Genomic DNA, 23,139 nt, shown 5'->3' with positions numbered 1-23,139 from the left:
CTAGAATTTGTTTGTACGATATGGGTATCAAATGAAAGGTGTTACTGAGCATTTTAAGAGGGAGTGGGCCTTAGGTCTATCGGTGGACGCCTTTTCGAGATATCGCCATTAAGGTGGACAGGGGTGACTCTAGAATGTGTTTGTACGATATGGGTATCAAATGAAAGGTGGTAATGAGTATTTTAAAAGGGAATGGGCTTTAGTTCTATAGGTGAACGCCTTTTTGAGAAATCGCCATAAAGGTGGACCAGGGGTGACTCTAGAATATGTTTGTACGATATGGGTATCAAACAAAAGCTGTTAATGAGTATTTTGAAAAGTAGTGATCCTTAGTTCCATAGGTGGACGCCGTTTCGAGATATCGCCATAAAGGTGGACCAGGGGTGTCTCTAGAATGTGTTTGTACAATATGGGAATCAAATGAAAGGTGTTACTGAGCATTTTAAGAGGGAGTGGGCATTAGGTCTATAGGTGGACGCCTTTTCGAGATATCGCCATTAGGGTGGGCCAGGGGTGACTCTAGAATGTTTGTACGATATGGGTATCAAACGAAAAGTGGTACTGAGCATTTTAAGAGCGAGTGGGCATTAGGTCTATAGGTGGACGCCTTTTCGAGATATCGCCATTAGAGTGGGCCAGGGGTGACTCTAGACTGTGTTTGTACGATATGGATATCAAATTAAAGGTATTAATGAGGGTTTTAAAAGCGAGTGGCCCTTAGATGTATATGTGAAGGCGTTCTCGCGATATCGACCAAAATGTGGACCAGGTGATCCAGCAAATCATTTGTCGGGTACTGCTAATTTATTTATATATGCAATACCACTAACAGTATTCCTGCCAAGATTCCAAGGGCTGTTGATTTCGTCTTGTAAAACTTTTTCATTTTCTTCTATTTAATATGGTAGGTGTCACACCCATTTTACAAAGTTTTTTCCAAAGTTATATTTTGCGTCAATAAACCAATCCAGTTACCATGTTTCATCCCTTTTTTCGTATTTGGTATAGAATTATGGCATTTTTTTCATTTTTCGTAATTTTCGATATCGATAAAGTGGGCGTGGTTATGGTCGGATTTCGGCCATTTTTTATACCAAGATAAAGTGAGTTCAGATAAGTACGCGAGCTAAGTTTAGTAAAGATATATCGGTTTTTGCTCAAGTTATTGTGTTAACGGCCGAGCGGAAGAACAGACGGTGGACTGTGTATAAAAACTGGGCGTGGCTTCCACTTATTTTGCCCATTTTCACAGAGAACAGTTACCGTCATAGAATCTATGCCCCTACCAAATTTGAGAAGGATTGGTAAATTTTTGTTCGACTTATGGCATTAAAAGTATTCTGGACAAACTAAATGAAAATGGGCGGAGCCACGCCCATTTTGAAATTTTCTTTTATTTTTGTACTTTGTTGCATCATATCATTACTGGAATTGAATTTTGACTTAATTTACTTATATACAGTAAAGATATTAAATTTTTTGTTAAAATTTGAATTAAAAAAAAAATTTTTTTAAAAAGTGGGCGTGTTCTTCATCCAATTTTGCTAATTTTTATTTAGCACATATATAGTAATAGTAGTAACGTTCCTGCCAAATTTCATCATGATATCTTCAACGACTGCCAAATTACACCTTGCAAAACTTTTAAATTACCTTCTTGTAAGTGGGCGGTGCCATGCCCATTGTCCAAAATCTTACTAATTTTCTATTCTGCGTCATAACGTCAACCCATCTACCAAGTTTCATCACTTTAACCGCCTTTGGCAATGAATTATCGCATTTTTTCGGTTTTTCGAAATTTTCGATATCGAAAAAGTGGGCGTGGTTATAGTCCGATATCGTTCATTTTAAATAGCGATCTGAGATGAGTGCCCAGGAATCTACATACCAAATTTGATCAAGATACCTCAAAATTTACTCAAGTTATCGTGTTAACGGACAGACGGACGGACGGACGGACGGATGGACGGACGGACGGACATGGCTCAATCAAATTTTTTTTCGATACTGATGATTTTGATATATGGAAGTCTATATCTATATCGATTCCTTTATACCTGTACAACCAACCGTTATCCAATCAAAGTTAATATACTCTGTGAGCTCTGCTCAACTGAGTATAAAAATACTAACCAGGTTTTTTTTTTACCTAATTGTGCTATAGTTTTGTCGTGTCGTTCGGGCGCCACGATTTTACGCGGACCCTATACGTAGGCAATAGCTGTATGTTACTACTATTTACATGAATACCTTCACTCACCGTCTTTAATTGTAGAATACAAAAGCTAAACAAAAATTTGTTATTAAAAGTTGTCGTAAAAAATGTGTAGTGTGCTAAACTTTGTCGAGCTGTGTATATACATATGTATGTAGATCGAGGAAATTAAGATATTTATATGTACAATGCCTATGGACATATCAATACAAAAGTATTAACTTATGTGTGTATTTAGCAAAGTGTTAATGCTTGAGTCTAACTCACCAGTAGCAGGAAGAGAAAATTCGCAAACCAGCTCAAATGTGATGCCATAACGTTCCCACGATAAGATATTTATTTTTGGCGATTATTGCTGCCTATTCACCTCAATGCTTGATTGCTGCTCTTTTCTTTTTTACTTTTATTGAATTTAACTCCCTCTTACCCACTTCAGACTGACGCCAGTATGCTTTTAAGGCCTGTAGTATAAGCGTTTCGCTTCAACTCCGCCCTCTCTTGACTTCGCTCCACCTTCGTCAAACTTAGCAGCTGCTTTCTACCGCTGCCCCTTCTGTGCCTTTTGTGCAAAATTCACAATGAGTCTAAGTGAAAACCAAGAAAGCCACAAAATTCCACTAAAAATCCACTTCACCTTTTATGATTCACTTGCACGTCATACGGTGAATCATAATGTTGATACCGTCACGGAGATACAAAATTTACATGAACTACTGTTACTTCTGTTGAACGAATGCATTATGCAGAACATTTGCATGTGATGTTATTGTTGTTGAGCGGAGGCGGTACACAAGGCGGTCGCGGTAGGTTTTTTTTTTAGTAAATTGCGTGTAAAATTTAGTTGACCACTTTGGGTGTGTTAAAGGGAAGTGAGCGCAATTGAAATCATGAGTGATATTGTTGTAGATATTACATGTTGTTATTGTTACTGTTATTATTCATGACTTAGCTGTAAGAGTAGAAGAACAAAAGATATTGGAACAGGTTAGTGATATTGTATGAATTTCAGACCACATTTGTGAATGAAAATGAGGTATAAAATATATTTACATACAATCCGAAAACAGAAAGCACATAACATTAATATTTTGAATAACTCTTTGTGTGTCAATTTGAGCTTCTGGGCAGATGCAGCTGTGAATCTCTTTTTTTCTATTTTTTCCCATCTTCCTTCCTTTCTATAATACGGAGGACGTGTTTCTTCTTTGCATCATAATGGGGAAATTAACATACTTGATAGTAGTAGCCTCTAGTGCGAATACCGCATTCCTACTATTCCTTATACCAATCGCCAAGTTATATTTTTGTCAATGCGTCGAGAGCATTATAGAACGTATGAACTTATAGTATAAATACGCTCAGGAAATCATGAAGCCACGTGGTATACCCCTATAGGGAAAATCTCTAGTTTAAAACTGGTGTGCTTTTAGTGCATTTGGAGCCACTACTAGTTCGCTTTCTATACCTTTGACATGCTTTTAACTGGCGAATTTAACATGATTATGTCCTAGGCGGCTGAAATTGTCATCACTGCATTACCTTTTCTGTAGTTCCGAGCTAGATACAAATTTCCAATTTAGAACCTGGTCCTTGTATTGGCATTTTTTTGATAGTTCAAAACTACCTAAAAATCGATATACTCCATTTATTGGTACTATTTTGATGGTTACATACCATGGTAAATATTCACAGTAAAGATCTAGTTCTGTTTGTCGATTTTTAAAAGTCTACTTACTATCGAACTAGTACTTATTAGGTTATAAGGTCTAGTTCTAAACAGACATTTGTATCACTAGTTTCTTACTTCCCTACACGGACATTTATAACCGAGTGCTCTGAGAAACCGGAAATCTATACTATTGATAATATTGATTCGGAAGTTTGATATATTGCGGTTGTGTTATCAAGTATCGTACATTCGTTATAACGCATGTGTTCCTGCTGTACCGAACCTGTAACCGAATCCGGTGCCGAATCTGAAAAAATCGGTTACCGAAACTAAAATCAGCACCGGATCCGTTATCGAATCCGGTGTAAAAACCGGAACCAAAACCGAAACCGAACCTGGAACCGAATACGAAACCGAACCCGAAACTGTACCCCGAAACGAAAACGGAACTTAGTCCCGTACCAAATACGGAAACAAATCTATATCGAAACCGAACTCGGACCAAAATCTGAAATTGAATACGGAGCAAAGGAAAGGAAAGGAATGGAAAGGAAAGGAGAGGAAAGGAAAAGAAAGGAAAGGAAACGGGAAAAAGGAGAGGAAGGGAAAGGAAAGAAAAGGAAAGGTAAGGAAAGGAAAGGAAAAGAATGGAAAGGAGAGGAATGGAAAGGAAAGGAAACTGGAAAAAAGCAAAGGAAGGTAAAGAAAAGGAAAGGAAACGGGAAAAAGGAGAGTAAGGAAAGGAATGGAAACGGGAAAAAAAGTAAAGGAAGGGAAAGGAAAGGCAAATAAGTAAAGAAAAGGAAAGGAAGGAAAGGAAAGGAAAGGAAAGGAAAGGAAAGTAAAGTAAAGGAAAGGAAACGGGAAAAAAGGAAAGGAGGGGAAAGAAAAGAAAGGGAAAAGAAAAGGAAAATAAAGGAAAGTAAATGAAAGGAATATAGACGAGTCATCGATTTGTTATCAAGAATTTGCCGGTTACTTATCAAAAAGTGATCGATTTGCTATCAGAAGGTTCCTCATTTTTTCCGCGTGCTATCAATTAGTTATTGGAAGGTCTTCATATTTTATAAACAACCTATGGTTTTGCCAGAGAATTTATACACTTTTATACACTTTTTTTTATTTATACATATCTAAAAATTATCGAGTTTCAGTTATTTTTAAACGATAAAACTATAAGTACTTATGTTGACCTTGACCAATTCTATTAAATCTATTGTCTAAAATGTTTGCAAAAGCGGACAGTGCTACACCTCTCCCCTCCCTTCCAACCCCCTTTCGGTATCATTGCTTGACCATTTTTAAGCTAGTTGGGATTTTTTATCGGTACTACTTAGGGACTATTTCAAACCGTTTCCGGATTTTTCTCGGGATCATTTCAGAATTATTGCGGGATTGTTTTTGGTATGCTATCAGGATTATCTTTGAATCATTTTTGCATTTGTTTAGATGAACTCGTGATCATGTATTATCAACTTCGCTTTTTGAATTCGGGAATGTTTCTAGATTGTTTTAGTAATCATATCAGGGCTATATTGTGATATGTGATAATGTTCAGTTTAATTTTATTCGTACGTACAGGCAAAGATATCTTACATTTTATAGGATCTAGGGATATGCCAAGAACTAGGCCAGGTTAGGTTGAACTGGCCGGTCCATGAGGACCTCACATAGACTGATTGTAGTGTTACCAGAAGTTTGTTTTTAATGACCAAACTTAAAAACCCTATCAAAAACCAGGACCTGTGTTATAAAATACCTCCGTCCTTTTGGCAAATACTAGAAGCTTCCTGGGACTTAAGCCACTTGCTGATTCTAGATCTGACAGCTGTATCACTCCTCATAGCTGGAGTCTTAGCCTGGCAAATGCAGGGCACGAGCACAAAACGTGCTCGATCGTTTCCTCCTTCAACCCGCACTTCCTACATCTGCTATCACTAACCAAGCCTAATTTAAAGGCATGTGACGCAGGAGGCAGTATCCAGTCAGAATACCCGTCATGAGTCTACAGTCCTCTCTTTTTAATGATAGAAACAACTTTGTTAGTCTAAGGTTGTAGGACCTATACATAACTTTTGATACTTTACAGCCCCGCGCCTGAACCCACGCCTTTCCGCTTGGTCGATCATGTGCACCTCTCGCCTTCGCTTAATCTCGCCCAGTCTAATTGGGACGTCTACGGAGAAAGCTTCAAGGGATGCGCCTTTTAGCTAGCTCATCCGCTTTTTCATTCCCATCTATTCTCATATGCCCTGGAATCCAATATAGATGTATGTTTCTCCCTGTCCCGATTCTCTCCAGAGACTGCTTACACTCTTAACACGCATTTAGATGCTGTGCTATGCGAAATTATTGCCTTAATTGTTGCTTGACTGTCAATATCAAAGTTAACACGGTTGCAACTTAAGATATTCTCTTCCAGGGTTTCTACTGATTTTGTTACGGCTAATATTTCCGCTTGGAAAACGCTGCAGTAATCCGGCAGCCTGTAGGATCTGCTTATTTCCGGATCAGCACAGTATACCGCAGACCCTACTCCTTCCACTACTTTGGCACCAACTGTGTACACATGTATCGCCTCGTCCGCCATTTACGCACCATTGCGCCAACCGTTCACCTCTATTGTGACCTTAAAGTCTCTTTTCGAAGGGCAGACAGGGAATCAGGTAGTATGTTCGTTTTGTGATTGATGACACTATAATACAATGGCCGGATGGTCGGCGCTCAAGCTGCCCCGAGGCACCGCGCCTGGTTGCGGTTGTTAATGCTATGTTCTTTGTTACCAGGTCTACGGGTGAAATGGGCAGAATTGCATACAATGCAACCATCGGGGTTGTTTTCAGGGCTCCCGTAATGCTAAGCATCGATAGTCTGCATACCCCCTCTAATTTTTTGAGGTATGTTGTTTTTTGTGTGGCTTTCCACCAAACAAGAACTCCATAGTATAGAATAGGGCTTACAATCGCTGTAAAAACCCAATGAGAAAGAGAGGGCGATAAGCCCCACGTACACCCCAGCATTCTTTTACATGCATAAAGTGCCGTTGAGGCGTTCTTCGCCCTCTCCTCCACGTTGAGCTTCCAAGACAGCTTACTGTCTAGGATGATTCCTAGATATTTTGTGCAAAGTTTCTCCTGTAAGGTCATCCCTCTTAACTTAGGCCTGGTCTAATTTGGGACCTTGTACCTCTTTGTAAACAAGACCATATCCGTCTTCTCCGCATTGACTTTCAACCCGATATTAGATGCCCAGGTATGAATATCCAGAAGCACCCGAGCCATCAAAGAACTATCGTTGGAAGGCACTTTCCAATTATGGCAATTGCAACGCCATCTGCGTAGGCCGTAAGTTTTACGGGTCCCTCATCGAATCGCCTGAGCAGTTGGTTGATGACCAGCGTCCACAGCAGAGGTGATAGCACCCCTCCCCGCGGCGTGCCCCTATCCACTGATTTCGTGGCCTCGTACAATCCCCATTGTGATGTAATCTTCCTGCGTACTTTAATGTAATTAAGACCATCCATAATCGCCCTTTTAGAAACATTATTGAAAGCCCCGGCTATGTCCAAAAAGACTCCTAGAGTATATTCCTTATATTCCAGGGATTTATCTATGCTCATTACCACCCTATGCAATGCGATGTCTACCGACTTGCCTTTGGTGTACGCATGCCAAGAACTAAGTAAGAGAATTTTTCTAGAGATATACATTTTGTTTTTGGCATATAGATAGGAAAACTTGGCTGTTGTATTATTTTAGAAGTTCTCAATGTGCTAATTGTCGTATATGTCGTGCATAGTGACAGTAAACTAAATAATGGTACTGCCCAGATGTACTTTGTAAAATAAGGTTTCCTGGCTCTATCATTACTTCCATGGGGGGGCTTTGTGTCTAAAATTTCAAAACTCGTAGCTTCAAATATCTAAAAAAAAAAATTCAGTTGAATGCCCACAATTACTGGGAGTTTTCAAACCTTAGCGTAAGACAAACACTCAGAGTTATTAGGAATTCAAGTTTACCAATGCCCTGTTGAAACATTTTTATGTGTTAAATCAAGTCATTAACCTTTCACTGCCAAAAAAAAATATGAGGCTGTGGTTCTAAATTAAATAATTAAACTAGACACTCCCAAGTTATCCTGAACTATCTACGTGTGCGCATTTCATGAAAGAAAAATACCAATTTTAAATAAAAATACATGTAAGGCGCGATAACCTCCGTAGAGATCTAAGGCCGAGCTTCTCTTCCAATTTGCGTCGTGGTCCTCTTGATTTTCTTTACCAATTGACCGGACGGGACCTACATGTTTTATGCCGACTCCGAACGGCATCTGCAAGGCAGATGAGTTTTCACTGAGGGGATTTCATGGCAGAAATACACTCGGAGCGCTTGCCAAACACTGCCGAGGGGCGACCCCGCTTAGAAAAAAATGTCTTCTAATTGAAAAACCTTATTTCTAAGGTTTTGGTGTTGCTCTGCCCGGGGTGCGAACCCAGGGCATACGGTGTGGGAGGCGGAGCACGCTACCATCACACCATGGTGGCCGCCAATTTTATGCTCGGTATTTATAAACAAATTTGTTATTTAAGAACAAAATCTAACAAATCGTATCTAAAAAAATTAGTAAAAGATGTAGGATATTTTTTTTGTTGTTCATTATTTGATTTGATACGTTGTGATTATCAATACGAAGCATAATTAATCCGGAGTGGGGGGTCAATCAATTAGTAATGAGATTGTTGAGTTATAAAACCTTAATTATGTTGGCAATATCTATTACAAATATTTCTTAATTATACTTAAATCTTAAGTGACGCCTTCTAATTGCTGAGCGATCGACCTTTTATTGTGTATAGTACAAACATACATACATATGTATATACATATACAAAATTGATGTATTAATCGACATATTTAAAACAGGTGCGCATGCGCACACATCACTTATTCAATACCTACAGCAAAGACACAACAAAGCTCGTTTTCAATTCTTCAACACTTCAGTTGAGCCGACACCCACAAAAATCATTAATCTATATATTAATACGCTAACAAAATTTCCATACAATCAATTGACAGGCTGTTTCGCATACTTAGCATACGTAAAATCATATAAAAGTTATAAGAATCGATTCGTATTGATCACCCGCAGTGCATAGGCCTATTTTTGTTAACAAATATTACTCTATTTGTTTATAATTAATAGAAAAAGTTTTTTGTAAATTCGAACAATTCATACAAATATCGTAATTCATTATCGTGCACAAGCGCGCCATCTTTGGGAACAATTATCTAAGTTTTCTAATGCGAATTTCAAAGACCTAAACCTTTATGCACAAGCGCGCCGTCTTTGGGAACAATTAGCTAAGTGTTTAATGTGAATTTCAAATTTTATGTATCCCCGCTAAATTCGAAGGCACAAATGTTTCACCTGCATACAAATATGGTTTCCCATTGTTGCCGCTTACCTATAATAGCCTCTACCAAAATCCTAAAAAATTGTTCCAAAATAATTTATAGCATACCAAAAATTTTAAATAGAATTAATTTTTGACCGGCCCATTTTTTGGGCAAATTTTACCTACACGTAAATACATAAGTCTTTATTTAACAGATTCTTTGTTTTTTATTTTAGTTGTTTTCAAAAAAACATGAAATCACAAATAATGAGTTAACTTTTGTTAAAACTAACTAATTTATTTGTAACAATTAATGGCAAATTTGCTCGAAAATGTTGTTGCATTTGCAGAATTAATCCTCATTTTAGATAAAGTACGTCTTATACTGAACAAAAAAGAAAAAGTTACAAAAATATAACATTACATTTTTTATATTGCCTTTTATGCTAATTACGAAACAAAAAAACGTCCCAAAAATTTTTTGATTTTAGGTCATAGCGGCAACCGGCATCATCGCGGTCGTCTTGCATAGGCAGTATATTACCCACTATATTTATTATTAGGCTAGGTTAGGTTAGGTTAGAGTGGCTGCCTCCGCTGTCCGAGCGGAGACTCACGTAGGCCGTTGTGGCCCGTTGTGCTACCACGCGGGGGGCCCCTATTTCCTATTACCCTACTTTCGAAGAAGAGGAGAGTTTAGATCCCAGTGAGGCTAAACCAGCGCGTTTGCCTAATGAAACGCAAGATATCGTTTGGGTTTATAGATTCAAACTCCGCAAGGCACCCAAAAGAGTGTCTGTGGAGGCATTGGTACCTGGTTTTTGACAGTGCGGGAAAGTGGCACAGATAGTGCTCAACGCTTTCTATCTCCTCCTCGTCCCTACAGCTGCGGCGGAAGTCATTTGTCTGCAGGCCCATATAGGCACCGTGAGTGCCCATGAGACAGTGACCTGTAAGAAGGCCCACTAGTGGGCTTATAGAGATACGGTTTAACAATATCACCGATCGCGATCTCTTTTCATCCAGCTTAGGCCAGATTTGCTTGGATATACTACATGTAGGTTCCCTCGCCCATCTGGCGTTTGCCTGATCCGTGAAAAGAGATCCCAGGTGGTATTTGCAAGTGTTTAGAGGAGGGCTGACCCAACCAGCGGAGGTTGTTGTTTGAAAGTTGGTGCCTTCCCTAGCTAGCTCATCCGCAGCGCAGTTTCTTGAGATGTCACAGTGGCCAGGAACCCATATTATGCTTAGGTTGCAATTTTCACTTGGTTTGTTGAGGGTTTCTCTGCACTTCAATGCCACTAGTGACGAGGTGTTACTGCATTGCAGGGATTTTATGGCAGCTTGGCTGTCAGAGAAAATTAAAATAGAATTGGTTACCTGCAGGTTAGTAAGATAGCGGGCTGCTTCCCAGATAGCTATGAGTTCAGCCTGAAAAACACTGCAGTGATCAGGTAGGCGAAAGCTCTCGCTTAGATTGAGCTTCTCCGAAAATATCCCGCTGCCGACTCTGTTGTTTAGTTTAGAGCCATCTGTAAAAACGGAGATTTCGTGTGATCCCGGCTCCACGCCGTTTGCCCACTCGTTCCTTTCTGGGATTCTTGTGGAAAATTTGTTGTCCCAGCAAGGGGGCGATGTTGTATGGTCCAATTTCAAGAAGGTTTCGGGGACTTGCCTCAGGATCCGGGTGTGACCAAACCTGCAATCCCTCCATGGTTCGATTACGTTGAGCCTCGCCGCGTTGCAGGAGGCACAGTATCTACCATATAGATCAGTTGAGAGAAGGAATAATATGGTTTCAAGAGCTTTGGTGGGAGTGGAGGGAAGGGCACCGCTGGTGAGCATTGCCGCCATCCTCTGCACTTTCGTTACTTTACTCTTGTTAGATTCGATATCGAGTGCCGTCCACCATACGGTGACGGCGTAGAAGAGTATGGGTCTCACCACTGCCGTATAGATCCAATGGACTATGCGTGGCTGGAGACCCCACCTTTTTCCGATTGCCGACTTACAAGCGTAGAGAGCCATTGTGGCTTTCCTGGATCGTTCCTCCACATTTCGCTTCCAGTCAAGCTTCCTGTCTAGAATAACTCCGAGATATTTAACCTCGGTAGAGAGTTTGATTTCCTTCCCGTTTAGGGACGGGAGGGTAAATTCCGGTATACTGCGTTTGCGGGTAAAAAGCACTATCTCCGTTGTTTCACTGCTGATGCTGAGTCCGCATTCCATAGACCATGTGTTTGTTAGATTAAGAGCATTTTGCAAGAGTTCGCCAAGCACCGGAAGGTGTTTGCCGGTAACTGTCAAGGCTATGTCGTCGGCATATGCAATGACTTGGCATCCGGTGGGCTGTAGTATAGATAACAGAGCGTTCACCGTCAGGTTCCATAGTAGAGGAGAAAGAACGCCCGCCTGGGGGGTTCCTCTGTTGGTATACCTTTTTAACGATGAGTTACCCAGCTCAGAGATAATGATTCTCTTGTTTAGAAGGAGCTCGACGAATTTCACAAGAGGCTCTTCCACCCCTAAACAACGTAGAGATTTTGTGACCGCTGCTGTTGTTGTTGTTGTAGCAATGCTCGCCCCACCTAATAGCCGCGACCGATCACAAATTGTCATCAATATCCTCTAACGGGAGTCCAAGGAAACTTGCCGTTTCAACAGGGGTGGACCATAAGGAAAGGGGTGTTAGAGGCGTTGGTTCCACATTACAATTAAAGAGATGGTTGGTGTCATGTGGGGACACATTGCAAGCAGGGCATACATTTTGTATGTCGGGGTTGATTCTGGATAGGTAAGAGTTTAACCTGTTACAGTATCCAGAACGAAGTTGAGCAAGAGTGACACGCGTTTCCCTGCGTTCCTCTTCTGCGAGTTCTGGATATTTTTCTTCAAGTACTGGATTCACCGGGCAATTCCCGACATAAAGGTCCGACGCCTGTCTATGGAGTTCACCAAGGACCTGCTTGTGTTTTTCCGCTTCATACGGCTGGGTTCTCAGGTGCCGTATTTCCTCAAAATGCTTACGGAGATGACTCCTTAGGCCCCTAGGCGGTGCTGGTTCGTCAATCAGATGTCTGTTGGGATGCCCAGGTTTCTGGGTATTCAACAGAAACTGTTTGGTCATCATCTCATTTCTCTCCCTGATGGGGAGTATTCTCACCTCATTATGCAGATGGTGTTCTGGGGACATAATAAGACAGCCCGTGGCGATTCTGAGAGCAGTATTTTGGCAGGCCTGTAGTTTCTTCCAGTGGGTGGTTTTTAGGCTTGGCGACCATATGGGTGACGCGTAGCACGTAATCGGCTGGCTAATTGCTTTGTATGTGGTCAAGAGCGTTTCTTTATCTTTTCCCCAGGTACTGCCAGCAAGGGATTTGAGGATTTTATTACGGCTCTGAATTCTTGTAACAATTGCGGTTGCGTGCACACCAAAATTTAGATCCTGATCAAACGTCACACCCAAGATTTTGGGGTGTAGGACAGTCGGTAGCGTAGTGCCATCGACGTGGATGTTCAATATGGTCGACATTTGGGGCGTCCATGTTGTAAATAAGGTCGCGGAAGATTTAGTCGGTGACAATGACAGGTTTCGCGAGGCGAAAAAACTGGAGAGATCAGGGAGATAGCCGTTTATTTTATTGCATAGCTCATCGATCTTTGGGCCTGGGCCTGTGGCCATTATTGTGCAGTCATCGGCGTAGGAAACGATTGTGACTCCTTCCGGTGATGAAGGTAGCTTAGATATGTAGAAATTAAACAAAAGCGGGGATAGGACACCACCCTGTGGCACCCCTTGTTTAATTCTCCTTTGTTTTGATGTTTCGTTTCTGAATTGCACCGATGCCTGCCGACCACCCAGATAATTTGCGGTCCACCTTTTAAGACATGGGGGAAGGGTAGACCCTTACAGGTCTTCCAGTAACGAGCCATGGTTGACCGTATCAAAAGCTTTTGATAGGTCTAACGCTACGAGTACTGTTCTATGGTGGGGATATTGATTCAAACCGCAATTTATCTGGGTGCTAATGACATTTAGCGCGGAGGTAGTGCTATGGAGTTTTCTGAAGCCATGCTGATGAGGGGCTAGCTGCAAATGTGCTTGGAAATGAGGGAGCAAAATGGCTTCAAGCGTCTTTGCCACTGGCGATAGGAGAGATATCGGACGATATGACTCACCTACGTTAGCTGGTTTCCCAGGCTTTAGTAGCGGGACCACCTTGGCCATTTTCCATTTCTCGGGTATGACAAAGGTGGAAAGAGACAGGTTGAAGGCATGCGCTAAATATTTGAAACCCTCTTTCCCTAGGTTTTTAAGCATCGGCATGGCTATGCCGTCTGGGCCCACTGCTTTGGATGGTTTAGCGCGACCAATGGCGTCCTCAACCTCTCTAGCGGTGATGGTAATTGGTGACGCGCTGAGTTTGTGTTTATGTGCACGTCTATTGGCTCTCCGTCTATCTTTGTCGACCGTAGGATGCATTATATATTGTCGGCAGAAAGCGCTCGCGCATTTTTTCGCATCCGACAGCACCTTATCGCCAAAGGCGATGGAAACTTTGTCTTTGTGCTTAGTCGGATTCGATAGGGACTTTACGGTGGACCAAAGTTTACCTACACCGGTAGAGAGGTTACAACCTCTTAGGTGCTCTTCCCATTTCGCCCGCTTGTGTTCGTCCACAAGCAATCTGATGCGTTGGTTTATATCCCTTATTTGGGGGTCGCCTGGATCAAGCTGTCTTATAAGGTCGCATTCCCTCGCTAAGCTCGCGGCCTCCGCCGGGAAGTGGGGCCGGATTTCGGGAATTCTCCCGGCGGATTCAATGACCTTACGGAAGGCACGCTCCCCTTGGCGGGCATCAGTCGGGATAGGGAGGGCAGCAAAGCTGCTGTCTGTTGCAGATTTATATTCTTCCCACTTTCCTTTTTTGAAGTTTATGAAAGTGCGTTTTTCGGTGACGATGAAGTCGGCGGTACGCTCGAACGAAATAAGTATGGGCAGGTGGTCGGATGCCAATGTTACCATCGGCTGCCAGTTGACGCAGTTTACGAGTTCTGCGCTCACGATTGAGATATCTGGCGAGCTATGACAGCTTCCTACCATACGTGTGGGGGCGTCTCCGTTAATTGTGCAGAACGTCGTTTCGTCTATTTGATCCGCCAACATCTCACCCCTACTGTCCGCCCGCAAGTTTGAATGCCATAGGTCGTGATGGGCATTGAAATCGCCTAAGATAATGCGATTGTTGCCAGTGAGTAAGGCCTCGATATTAGGGCGGTATCCACTGGGGCAACAGGTGACAGGAGGGATGTAGATGTTGATGATTTCTAGATTTGCATCGCCTGACCGGACAGATAGGCCTTGACGTTCTAAGACATTGTCACTGCGGTCGATGCCAGGATCAAATATATGATATTGGACAGAGTGGTGTATAATAAACGCGAGGCCGCCTCCATTTCCGCTCTCGCGGTCTTTCCTGTGGACATTATAACCAGAGCAGGTCTGCAATGCAGATCTTGCTGTGAGTTTAGTCTCTTGAATCGCAGCAATGCGGATGTTGTGCCGCTTCATGAAATCGACTATCTCCGTAATCTTCCCAGTTAGTCCATTACAGTTGAACTGCAGAATTCTGAAGTGCATGAGGGGTGACGCCGCCACTCTAGGGGTAAGTGAGGGGTGACTACGCCTAGGTTGTGGAAGGCCAGGACGCAATTGCTGTTGTGGCCTTGGGACTGGGAGCCCTTGGGCAAGCATCGGGGTACCCGGATGATTTGGGTTTGCGACTTGGCAACATGGCGCGATGAAACCCGTCGGGGGGTTGCCGTCGCGGAGACCAGAACATCTAGGAAAGTGGCACCACCCAAGGCAGGAGCTGCATTGAGCGGATGTCGCAAACCTATATATTCTGTGCTGGCAGACGGTGCAAACCGAGGCAGGGACTAAGAGTCTGTTTCCCTGACCTGCACGATTGCTGCCAGAAAAGAGGGGAGGAGAAGAAGACGGGGGCAGGGGCTGATGCTCAGCATTGCTACCAGCTCTACTACGAAGGTAGTAGTTATGAGTGGTATCAGCTGTTTGAGTTGTTGGCGCCGTGGGGCGCGAGCAGCAGCGGGTACTTGTTGTGGCTTGCTGAGCAGCGAAGCTGCTGGAAGGTAGTGGGGATACGCTTAGGCGTAGACTACGGGACGCCCTTGGGCGTGAGCAGCAAGGAGCCACAAAAGATTTATAAAAGTTACGTCGACGTCGGGTTTTGGGATCAAGCCCAGAACAACCTGTCCGATGCAACCATCCCTTGCACGAGACACACTGAACAGAGTATGACCGTCCTAAAAAGATTCTTTTCTGGCAAATGCAGCAAAACCATTTCTCAGGACCGGGGTGAGGAGACGGACCCGGATTGGGTTCGATACCTTCCCGGAGTAAGAGAATATGTAGCAGTCCTGCTGCAAGGAGCTACTGGGAAGATGACAATTTGTGGGAGGGACGAAACAAATTAAATGGGGTCACACTGAAATGACAGTCCTTGGTCGGGAAAAATCCCGAGTCGCTCCGGTACATAGAACCGACTGCATTGGGAAGCGTGTGACCGCTGCTCCCACCCCCTAATTGATCCCAAAACCCTAATTGGTTTATGTCGCTTAAAGTTATGAAATCAATTTTATTTTAGTAAATATGATTGCGTGAATAATTTCAATGTTTTTGTTTGTTTTTCCTTTCTTCCTAATTTATTCTGCTCTGTTATATCTTAGTATTATATTGTTCACAAACGATATTTTATGGTAGATATGGTCATATATATTCATGAAATGGAGTGTTTACAAATTTAATACAAATTAATTACGTACATAGATCTCAATGGGATCCCAACATTAAATATCCGAATATTAAAAAAAAAAAAAAATGTAAGGCGCGTTAACCTCCGAAGAGATCTAAGGCCGAGCTTCTCTTCCAATTTGCGTCGTGCTCCTCTTGATTTTCCCTACAAATTGGCCGGACGGGACCTACATGTTTTATGCCGACTCCGAACGGCATCTGCAAGGCAGATGAGTTTTCACTGAGTGCTTTTCATGGCTGAAATATACTCGGAGCGCTTGCCATTCACCGCCGAGGGGCGACCCCGCTTAGAAAAATTTTCTTCTAATTGAAAAACCTTATTTCTAAAATTTTGATGTTGCTTTGCCCGGGAGGTGAACCCAGGGCATACGGTGTGATAGGCGGAGCACGCTACCATCACACCACGGTGGCCGCCAATCCGAATCTTCATATTTCCACAATGATCACATTAAAACCCGGAAAAAAGTATAAGTGCACTTATTGCGTTTTTATATGGAACTGTTTGTTCACTTCACTTAATTTTTCGCAATTTAAGTACTTTATTTTTTTTTTTTTTCTTTAATTAAACATTTTTTTAGTAAACTCTGCCTTCTTTCTCATTACATAATTTTTTTATATTTTTATTTTATTTTTTATGAAGGTATCCTCTATTTTACTCGAAATTTTTGTTTTGTGTCACACTTACATATTAGATATGTATTTATACCAACTTAAACGGGTGGCGTGAAATAGGCTAAATTCCTTTATCAAATTTCTTAATTTTTAACTAAAAGTTCGTGTTTTTTGAATTATGACACTATTGACGTAAATGGGCGATATGTGTATATGGGTGATATAGGCCTACTGGGGAACCGAGCTCCCAAAACTAACTTCGGTAGCGCGCCAACGGGGACCTTCCGGATGGTGTGGAAAAACCTATTTTTCAATTCAATTTCAAGTAATTTCACCATAATTCTATGTCAATTTCATATGATTTTACATAATTTTTATATTTTTGTTTAAGGAGATCCATACCAAAACGTTATAATTACATGTCAAAAGGTTGTAGAAAATTTAAGAAAATACAATCAAAAAGTGCAAAGTCTTAGATCAAATTCAAAATTTTAAAGAAAAAGATAAGTAAGTTAGACCAGTTTGCTATATTTCCAACACTTGATGCATAGACTGAGTTGAAAAAAATACACGTTGGTCGAATTTCGACCACAGGCGATACTAGTTTTTATTAATAATAGAGCATACATGAATAAATTATAGCAACGTAGGTAGTATACACAAAACCTTTGATACTTACAGTTAGGCATAAATTTATAGAAGCATTTATATAGCCGTCAATCAGCGCTGAGTTAAAACTTTTACTTTTATTAAATAATACATTTTGATGATATGATTAAAGCTTTCTTAGACACGTATGTATATAATCCTTAAATATAAAGACGATCAAATTTCCATAACTTTTTTTATATCGGCATAACAAACCCCAGGCTATTGCAATATTGGCAAAAACCGAAAAAATAAGAGAAAAATCAAAAACATGAAAATGAAAGTAAAAATGCATTAAAAAATCAAAATAATTACTACTTTTTTTTTTATACCCAAAAAAATATTTATTCAAGTAAATATGTATGTACGTGTCCCTTTTAAAATCTTTCAAAAGACGTCAGTTCAAATATCATGTTAAAATGTCCATGTATACCAATATCATCGATATAAATCTACAAGCACAAGTTTAACCAAACATATTGTACCGAATTTATGGAAACTCCGCTTATTTTAAACCTTCTACTAACGCTCGTATCGCTAATTGTTGAATGAATAACTCCAATATTCAATAATGCAAAATGGTCTTTATTAGACTACTTTGAAAATAATTTACTTATACTTTGCAACAGATAGCGTGCTTAAATCAAACTGTTTACGGACTACTCAGCTTCTGCTGCTTTTATACTCTGTCCAAATATCTAGAAGTTACTTCTTCCAGAATCCTCTACCTGGTCATCAGCCATACGCACGCGTATTTGTAGTATGTAACCATATGCATGTGTATATATGTGAGTACGACTTCGCGACTTCGCTGATGATGTCATGCGTTTGTGAGTATCTCTCTGCTGCTTGTATGTATGTGTGTACATGATGATTAATGTGTTTATATAGCTTGCTTAAATGTTGTTGTGCCTTTATTTAATAACCTTAGAGATGGTAATATTCGTCACAATATGTATATTTACATAGTTGCCCGAATCAGAAAAGGTTTAGGCTCAAAGAACTCAAATGCTAAAATTTTTTTTATAAACAGGGTGCTTAGAGTTTTTTTTTTGACGAGTTAAAGGTAACGTTATTAACGCCCAAGCGATTTCGCTCATTTCGTAATAAGTCACGTCGGCTATACGTATTTCGCGATAACTGCCGCCAATTGGAAGCACCAAGGGAGGTCAAGTCCGTCTGCACCTGCATCACCCAAATCACTGGAGATCTTCCTCTTTATCTGCTTCCACACTGCGGTGTCGATTGAAATACTTTCTTTACCGGAGCGATAACTGCCGCCAATTGGAAGCACAAAGGGAGGTCAAGTCCGTCTGCACCTGCCTCACACAACTCACTGGAGATCTTCCTCTTTATCAGCTTCCACACTGCGGTGTCGATTGAAATAATTTCTTTACCGGAGCGTTTTCATCCATTTACATAACATGACTAAGCCAGTGAAGCATTTGTGTTTTATAGACTGCACGATCGTCATATCTACGTAAATATAAAGCTCATAATTATACCTCCTTCGTTACTTACCATCGGCATCACGGACAGGACCATAAATCTTCCGGAAAACATTACTATCGAACACTCCAAGAGCCATCTCATCTTCTCTCGGTACAGTCCATGAATCCGAGCCATACACAGGACAAATATGATGAGCGATTTGTAGAGCGTGAGTTTCGTCTTGTCCTCATTCACCGCGAGAGATACTTTTTTATACTCAGTTGAGCAGAGCTCACAGAGTATATTAACTTTGATTGGATAACGGTTGGTTGTACAGGTATAAATGAATCGAGATAGATATAGACTTCCATATATCATCAGTATCGAAAAAAAATTCGATTGAGCCATGTCCGTCCGTCCGCAACTTAACACGATAACCTGAGTAAATTTTGAGGTATCTTGATGAAATTTGTTGTGTAGATTCCTGGGTACTCACCTCAGATTGCTATTTAAAATGAACGATATCGGACTATAACCACGCCCACTTTTTCGATATCGAATATTTCGAAAAATCGGAAAAGTGCGATAATTCATTACCAAATACGGATAAAGCGATGAAACTGGGTGGGTGAGTTAAACTTATGATGTAGAATTGGAAACTAGTAAAATTTTGGACATTGGACGTGGCACCGCCCACTTTTAAAAGAAGGTAATTTAGAAGTTTTGCAAACTGTAATTTGGCAGTCGTTGAAGATATCATGATGAAATTTGGCAGGAGCATTACTTTTATTACCATATGTATGCTTAATAAAAATTAGCAAAATCGGAGAACGACCACGCCCACTTTTTAAAAAAAAAAAATGTTTAAGTCAAATTTTAAAAGAAAAGTTAATATCCTTACAGTATATAAGTAAATTATGTCAACATTCAACTCCAGTAATGATAAGATGCAACAAAATACAAAAATTAAAGAAATTTTCAAAATCGGTGTGGCTCCGCCCTTTTTCATTTAATTTGTCTAGGATACTTTCAATGCCATATGTCGAACAAAACATTACCAATCCTTGTGAAATTTGGTAGAGGCTTAGATTCTAGGACGATAACTGTTTTCTGTGAAAAAGGGCGAAATCGGTTGAAGCCACGCCCAGTTTTTATACACAGTCGACCGTCTGTCCTTCCGCCCGGCCCTTAACACGATAACTTGAGCAAAAATCGATATATCTTTACTAAACTCAGTTCACGTACTTATCTGAACTCACTTTGTATTGGTGTAAAAAATGGCCGAAATCCGACTATGACCACGCCCATTTTTTCGATATCGAAAATTACTAAAAATGAAAAAATGCCATAATAATATACCAAATACGAAAAAAGGGATGAAACATGGTAATTGGGTTGGTCTATTTACGCAAAATATAACTATAGAAACGCATTCTAGAGTCACCCCTGGCCCACGTTTATGATGATATCCCGAAAAGGCGTCCACGAATAGAACTAAGGCACATTCCCTTTTAAAATACTTATTAACACCTTTCGTTTGATACCCATATTGTACAAAAGCATTCTAGAGTCACCCCTGGTCCACCTTTATGGCAATATCTCGAAAAGGCGTCCACCTATAGAACTAAGGCCCACGCCCTTTTAAAATACTCATTAACACCTTTCATTTTATACCCATATTGTACAAAAGCATTCTAGAGTCACCCCTGGTCCATGTTTATGACGATATCCCGAAAAGGCGCCCACCCATAGAACTAAGGCCCATTTCTTTTTAAAATACTTATTAACACCCTTCGTTTGATACCCATATTGTACAAAGGCATTCTAGAGTCAACCCTGGTCCACCTTTATAACGATATTCCGAAAAGGCGTCCACCTATAAAACTAAGGCCCATTCCCTTTTAAAATACCCATTAACACTTTTCATTTGATACCAATATCGTACAAACAAATCCTAGAGTCACCCCTGATCCACCTTTTTGGCGATATCTCGAAAAGGCGTCCACCTATAGAACTAAGGCTCACGCCCTTTTAAAATACACATTAACACCTTTCATTTGATACCCATATCGTATAAAGAAATTCTAGAGTCATCCCTGGTCCACCTTTATGGCGATATCTCGAAACGGCGTCCACATAGATCTAAGACCCACTCCCTTTTAAAATACTCATTAACACTTTTCATTTGATACCCATAACGTACAAACAAATTCTAGAGTCAGCCCTGGTCCACCGTTATGGCTATATCCCTAAATGGCGTCCATCTATAGAACTATGGCCCACTCCCTCTTAAAATACTCTTTAATACCTTCCATTTGATACACATGTCATACAAACACATTCCAGGGTTACCCTAGTTTCATTTTACTACGAGATAGCTCTCAACTGAGTATGTAATGTTCGGTTACACCCGAACTTAGCCTTCCTTACTTGTTTCTTATTTATTTAATCTAGAGAAGGTAGAACTCACAGCGCGTTTGTTTGAGGAGAATAATATCAATATCATCAGCATCAGACCTGTCAAATGATGATTACTAATGGCAATGATTACCCGTTTAATTGATTGTTTTATTTTAAAGCCATTTATTTACTGACTACTTTTAATTTCTATTTTTATTCATTACTTCCCAATTGATTAAATAATGATTACTACTGGTGATGATTACCCTTTCATTTATTAGTTCCTTTAAAAACCTTTTAATGATTACTTGCCTAATTTTCTATTTTAATGATTACTTTCCAATTGATTAACAAAATAATCAAAAAAAAATCATGATTTTATCATTAGTTACTAAATAATAAGGTTTTTTTTTGTTTTGCAAAATCTTATATATGTAAAAATTAGGCGTGGTAATCATCAGATTTCGCTTATTTTAAAAAGCGATGGGATATGAGTGCCAAGGAGCCCATATACCAAAGTTCAAAAAGATATCTCTATATTAACTCAAGTTATCGTGTGCACAGACAGACGGACGGACGGACATGTCGTTACGATCAACCGTTATGTTAGCAAAGTTAATATAATATGTGTGCAAAGTATAAATAAATTAATAATAAGGTTATTAAATTATAATTAAGAGTTCATTGGAATGGCATCAGCTTAAACAACAACTTATACTTCAATACAAATATCTTCAGGGTATAATTATCTTTATGTCTATAAGAGTGCTTCAGAAATTATTGCTAGAGTTCCCATATCTTATTTTATTTCTCCTTCGCTTATATGATTGACCTTGACGATGTTCTACGAACAGAAAGTGATAATTAATAAACTTAACAAAGCTGAGACGTTAGACAATAAAGAACAAAGCCCACTCTAATGAATTCATCGAACACTTAAATGAAATGGAGAGTTTAAATTAATGAAGCAAAACAAAATATAATTCTTACGAAATTTTTTCTCACACTTTTTGAATGACTTGAATTTTTCCAAAACAAATACTTATAATAACTGCTACGTATCCGGATTCCTCATATGTAAGGTATGTTAGTTTTATAGCTAAAGCGTTAATCTATGTCACAGCTAAGCAAATATCTTTAAAAATATGGTTGTTGTTTAGGATAAGTGGTACATTTTTTATGTGGTGTGGAATTTGAGTAATTTTTTTTTTTTTTTTTTTTTCAATTCGTTTTCAGCTACATTAGTTTTGTTTCTAACTATACATAATATAAATCAAAGTATTTAATTTCGAAGAATGGTAATTTTGGCCACTACTGTACGTGTTGGGCTTCAATTTTCTTTGCAAATAATTTTTACATTGAGCACGGCAACTACAACAAAAATTAACGCATCCATTTCTTAACTATTTAAGAATTGCCCTGAAAAAAATAGTGCAACTAATCCCTGAAGAGAGCGGTCTCCGATTGATCTCTTTTGTCTATATTTAAGCATAATTCATCCCTTCTAGTCCTTTTTGGGTACAGTTGGCATAAGTCAGGTTGAAATCTATGTAACCCATTTGAAGCAACATCATAAAAAGAAAATAAAAAATTTTTAAGCATTTCCTTGATATAAATGGACATCAGCGAAAAATGTGTCCTTACATAGAGACATATTATTGCTGAACTTATTTTGACTTAGAAATTATAAAAATATTTATGAGAAATAAAAATATAAAGGTGGAGCGCAATTAATTGACTATATAATGATAAGTTCATTCCTTTTTTGTCAGTTTCTTAAGACTTTTAACGGCAGGCCGCCAACCCAAACCTATTTTGTAGAGCTTAGATCGCGCTCATGCCATTTTAAATTTAAAATATTGCTACGAATATTAGCAAAACTAAGGGGTGCTGCTATCTCTAAGCCGATGCTAAACAGTGATATCATGCAC

At 39.9% G+C, this 23,139-nt stretch overlaps 1 protein-coding gene across 7 annotated transcripts in view; it reads right to left on the bottom strand.

Annotated features, from left to right (window-relative positions):
* LOC137237364 (uncharacterized) overlaps window positions 1-23,139 on the bottom strand; it is a 336,718-nt gene that overhangs the window by 80,455 nt on the left and 233,124 nt on the right. For all 7 annotated transcript variants that reach the window (XM_067760904.1, XM_067760905.1, XM_067760907.1 and 4 more), the window contains one exon: window positions 2,483-3,164. In XM_067760904.1, the coding sequence (XP_067617005.1) occupies window positions 2,483-2,530 (48 nt within the window). In that variant the 5' untranslated portion in view covers window positions 2,531-3,164. The remainder of the gene's footprint in view (window positions 1-2,482; window positions 3,165-23,139) is intronic.

Source organism: Eurosta solidaginis, chromosome 1, assembly GCF_040869045.1.
Source record: "Eurosta solidaginis isolate ZX-2024a chromosome 1, ASM4086904v1, whole genome shotgun sequence".
NCBI lineage: Eukaryota > Metazoa > Arthropoda > Insecta > Diptera > Tephritidae > Eurosta > Eurosta solidaginis.
This window is presented reverse-complemented; position numbering and strand designations above follow the sequence as displayed.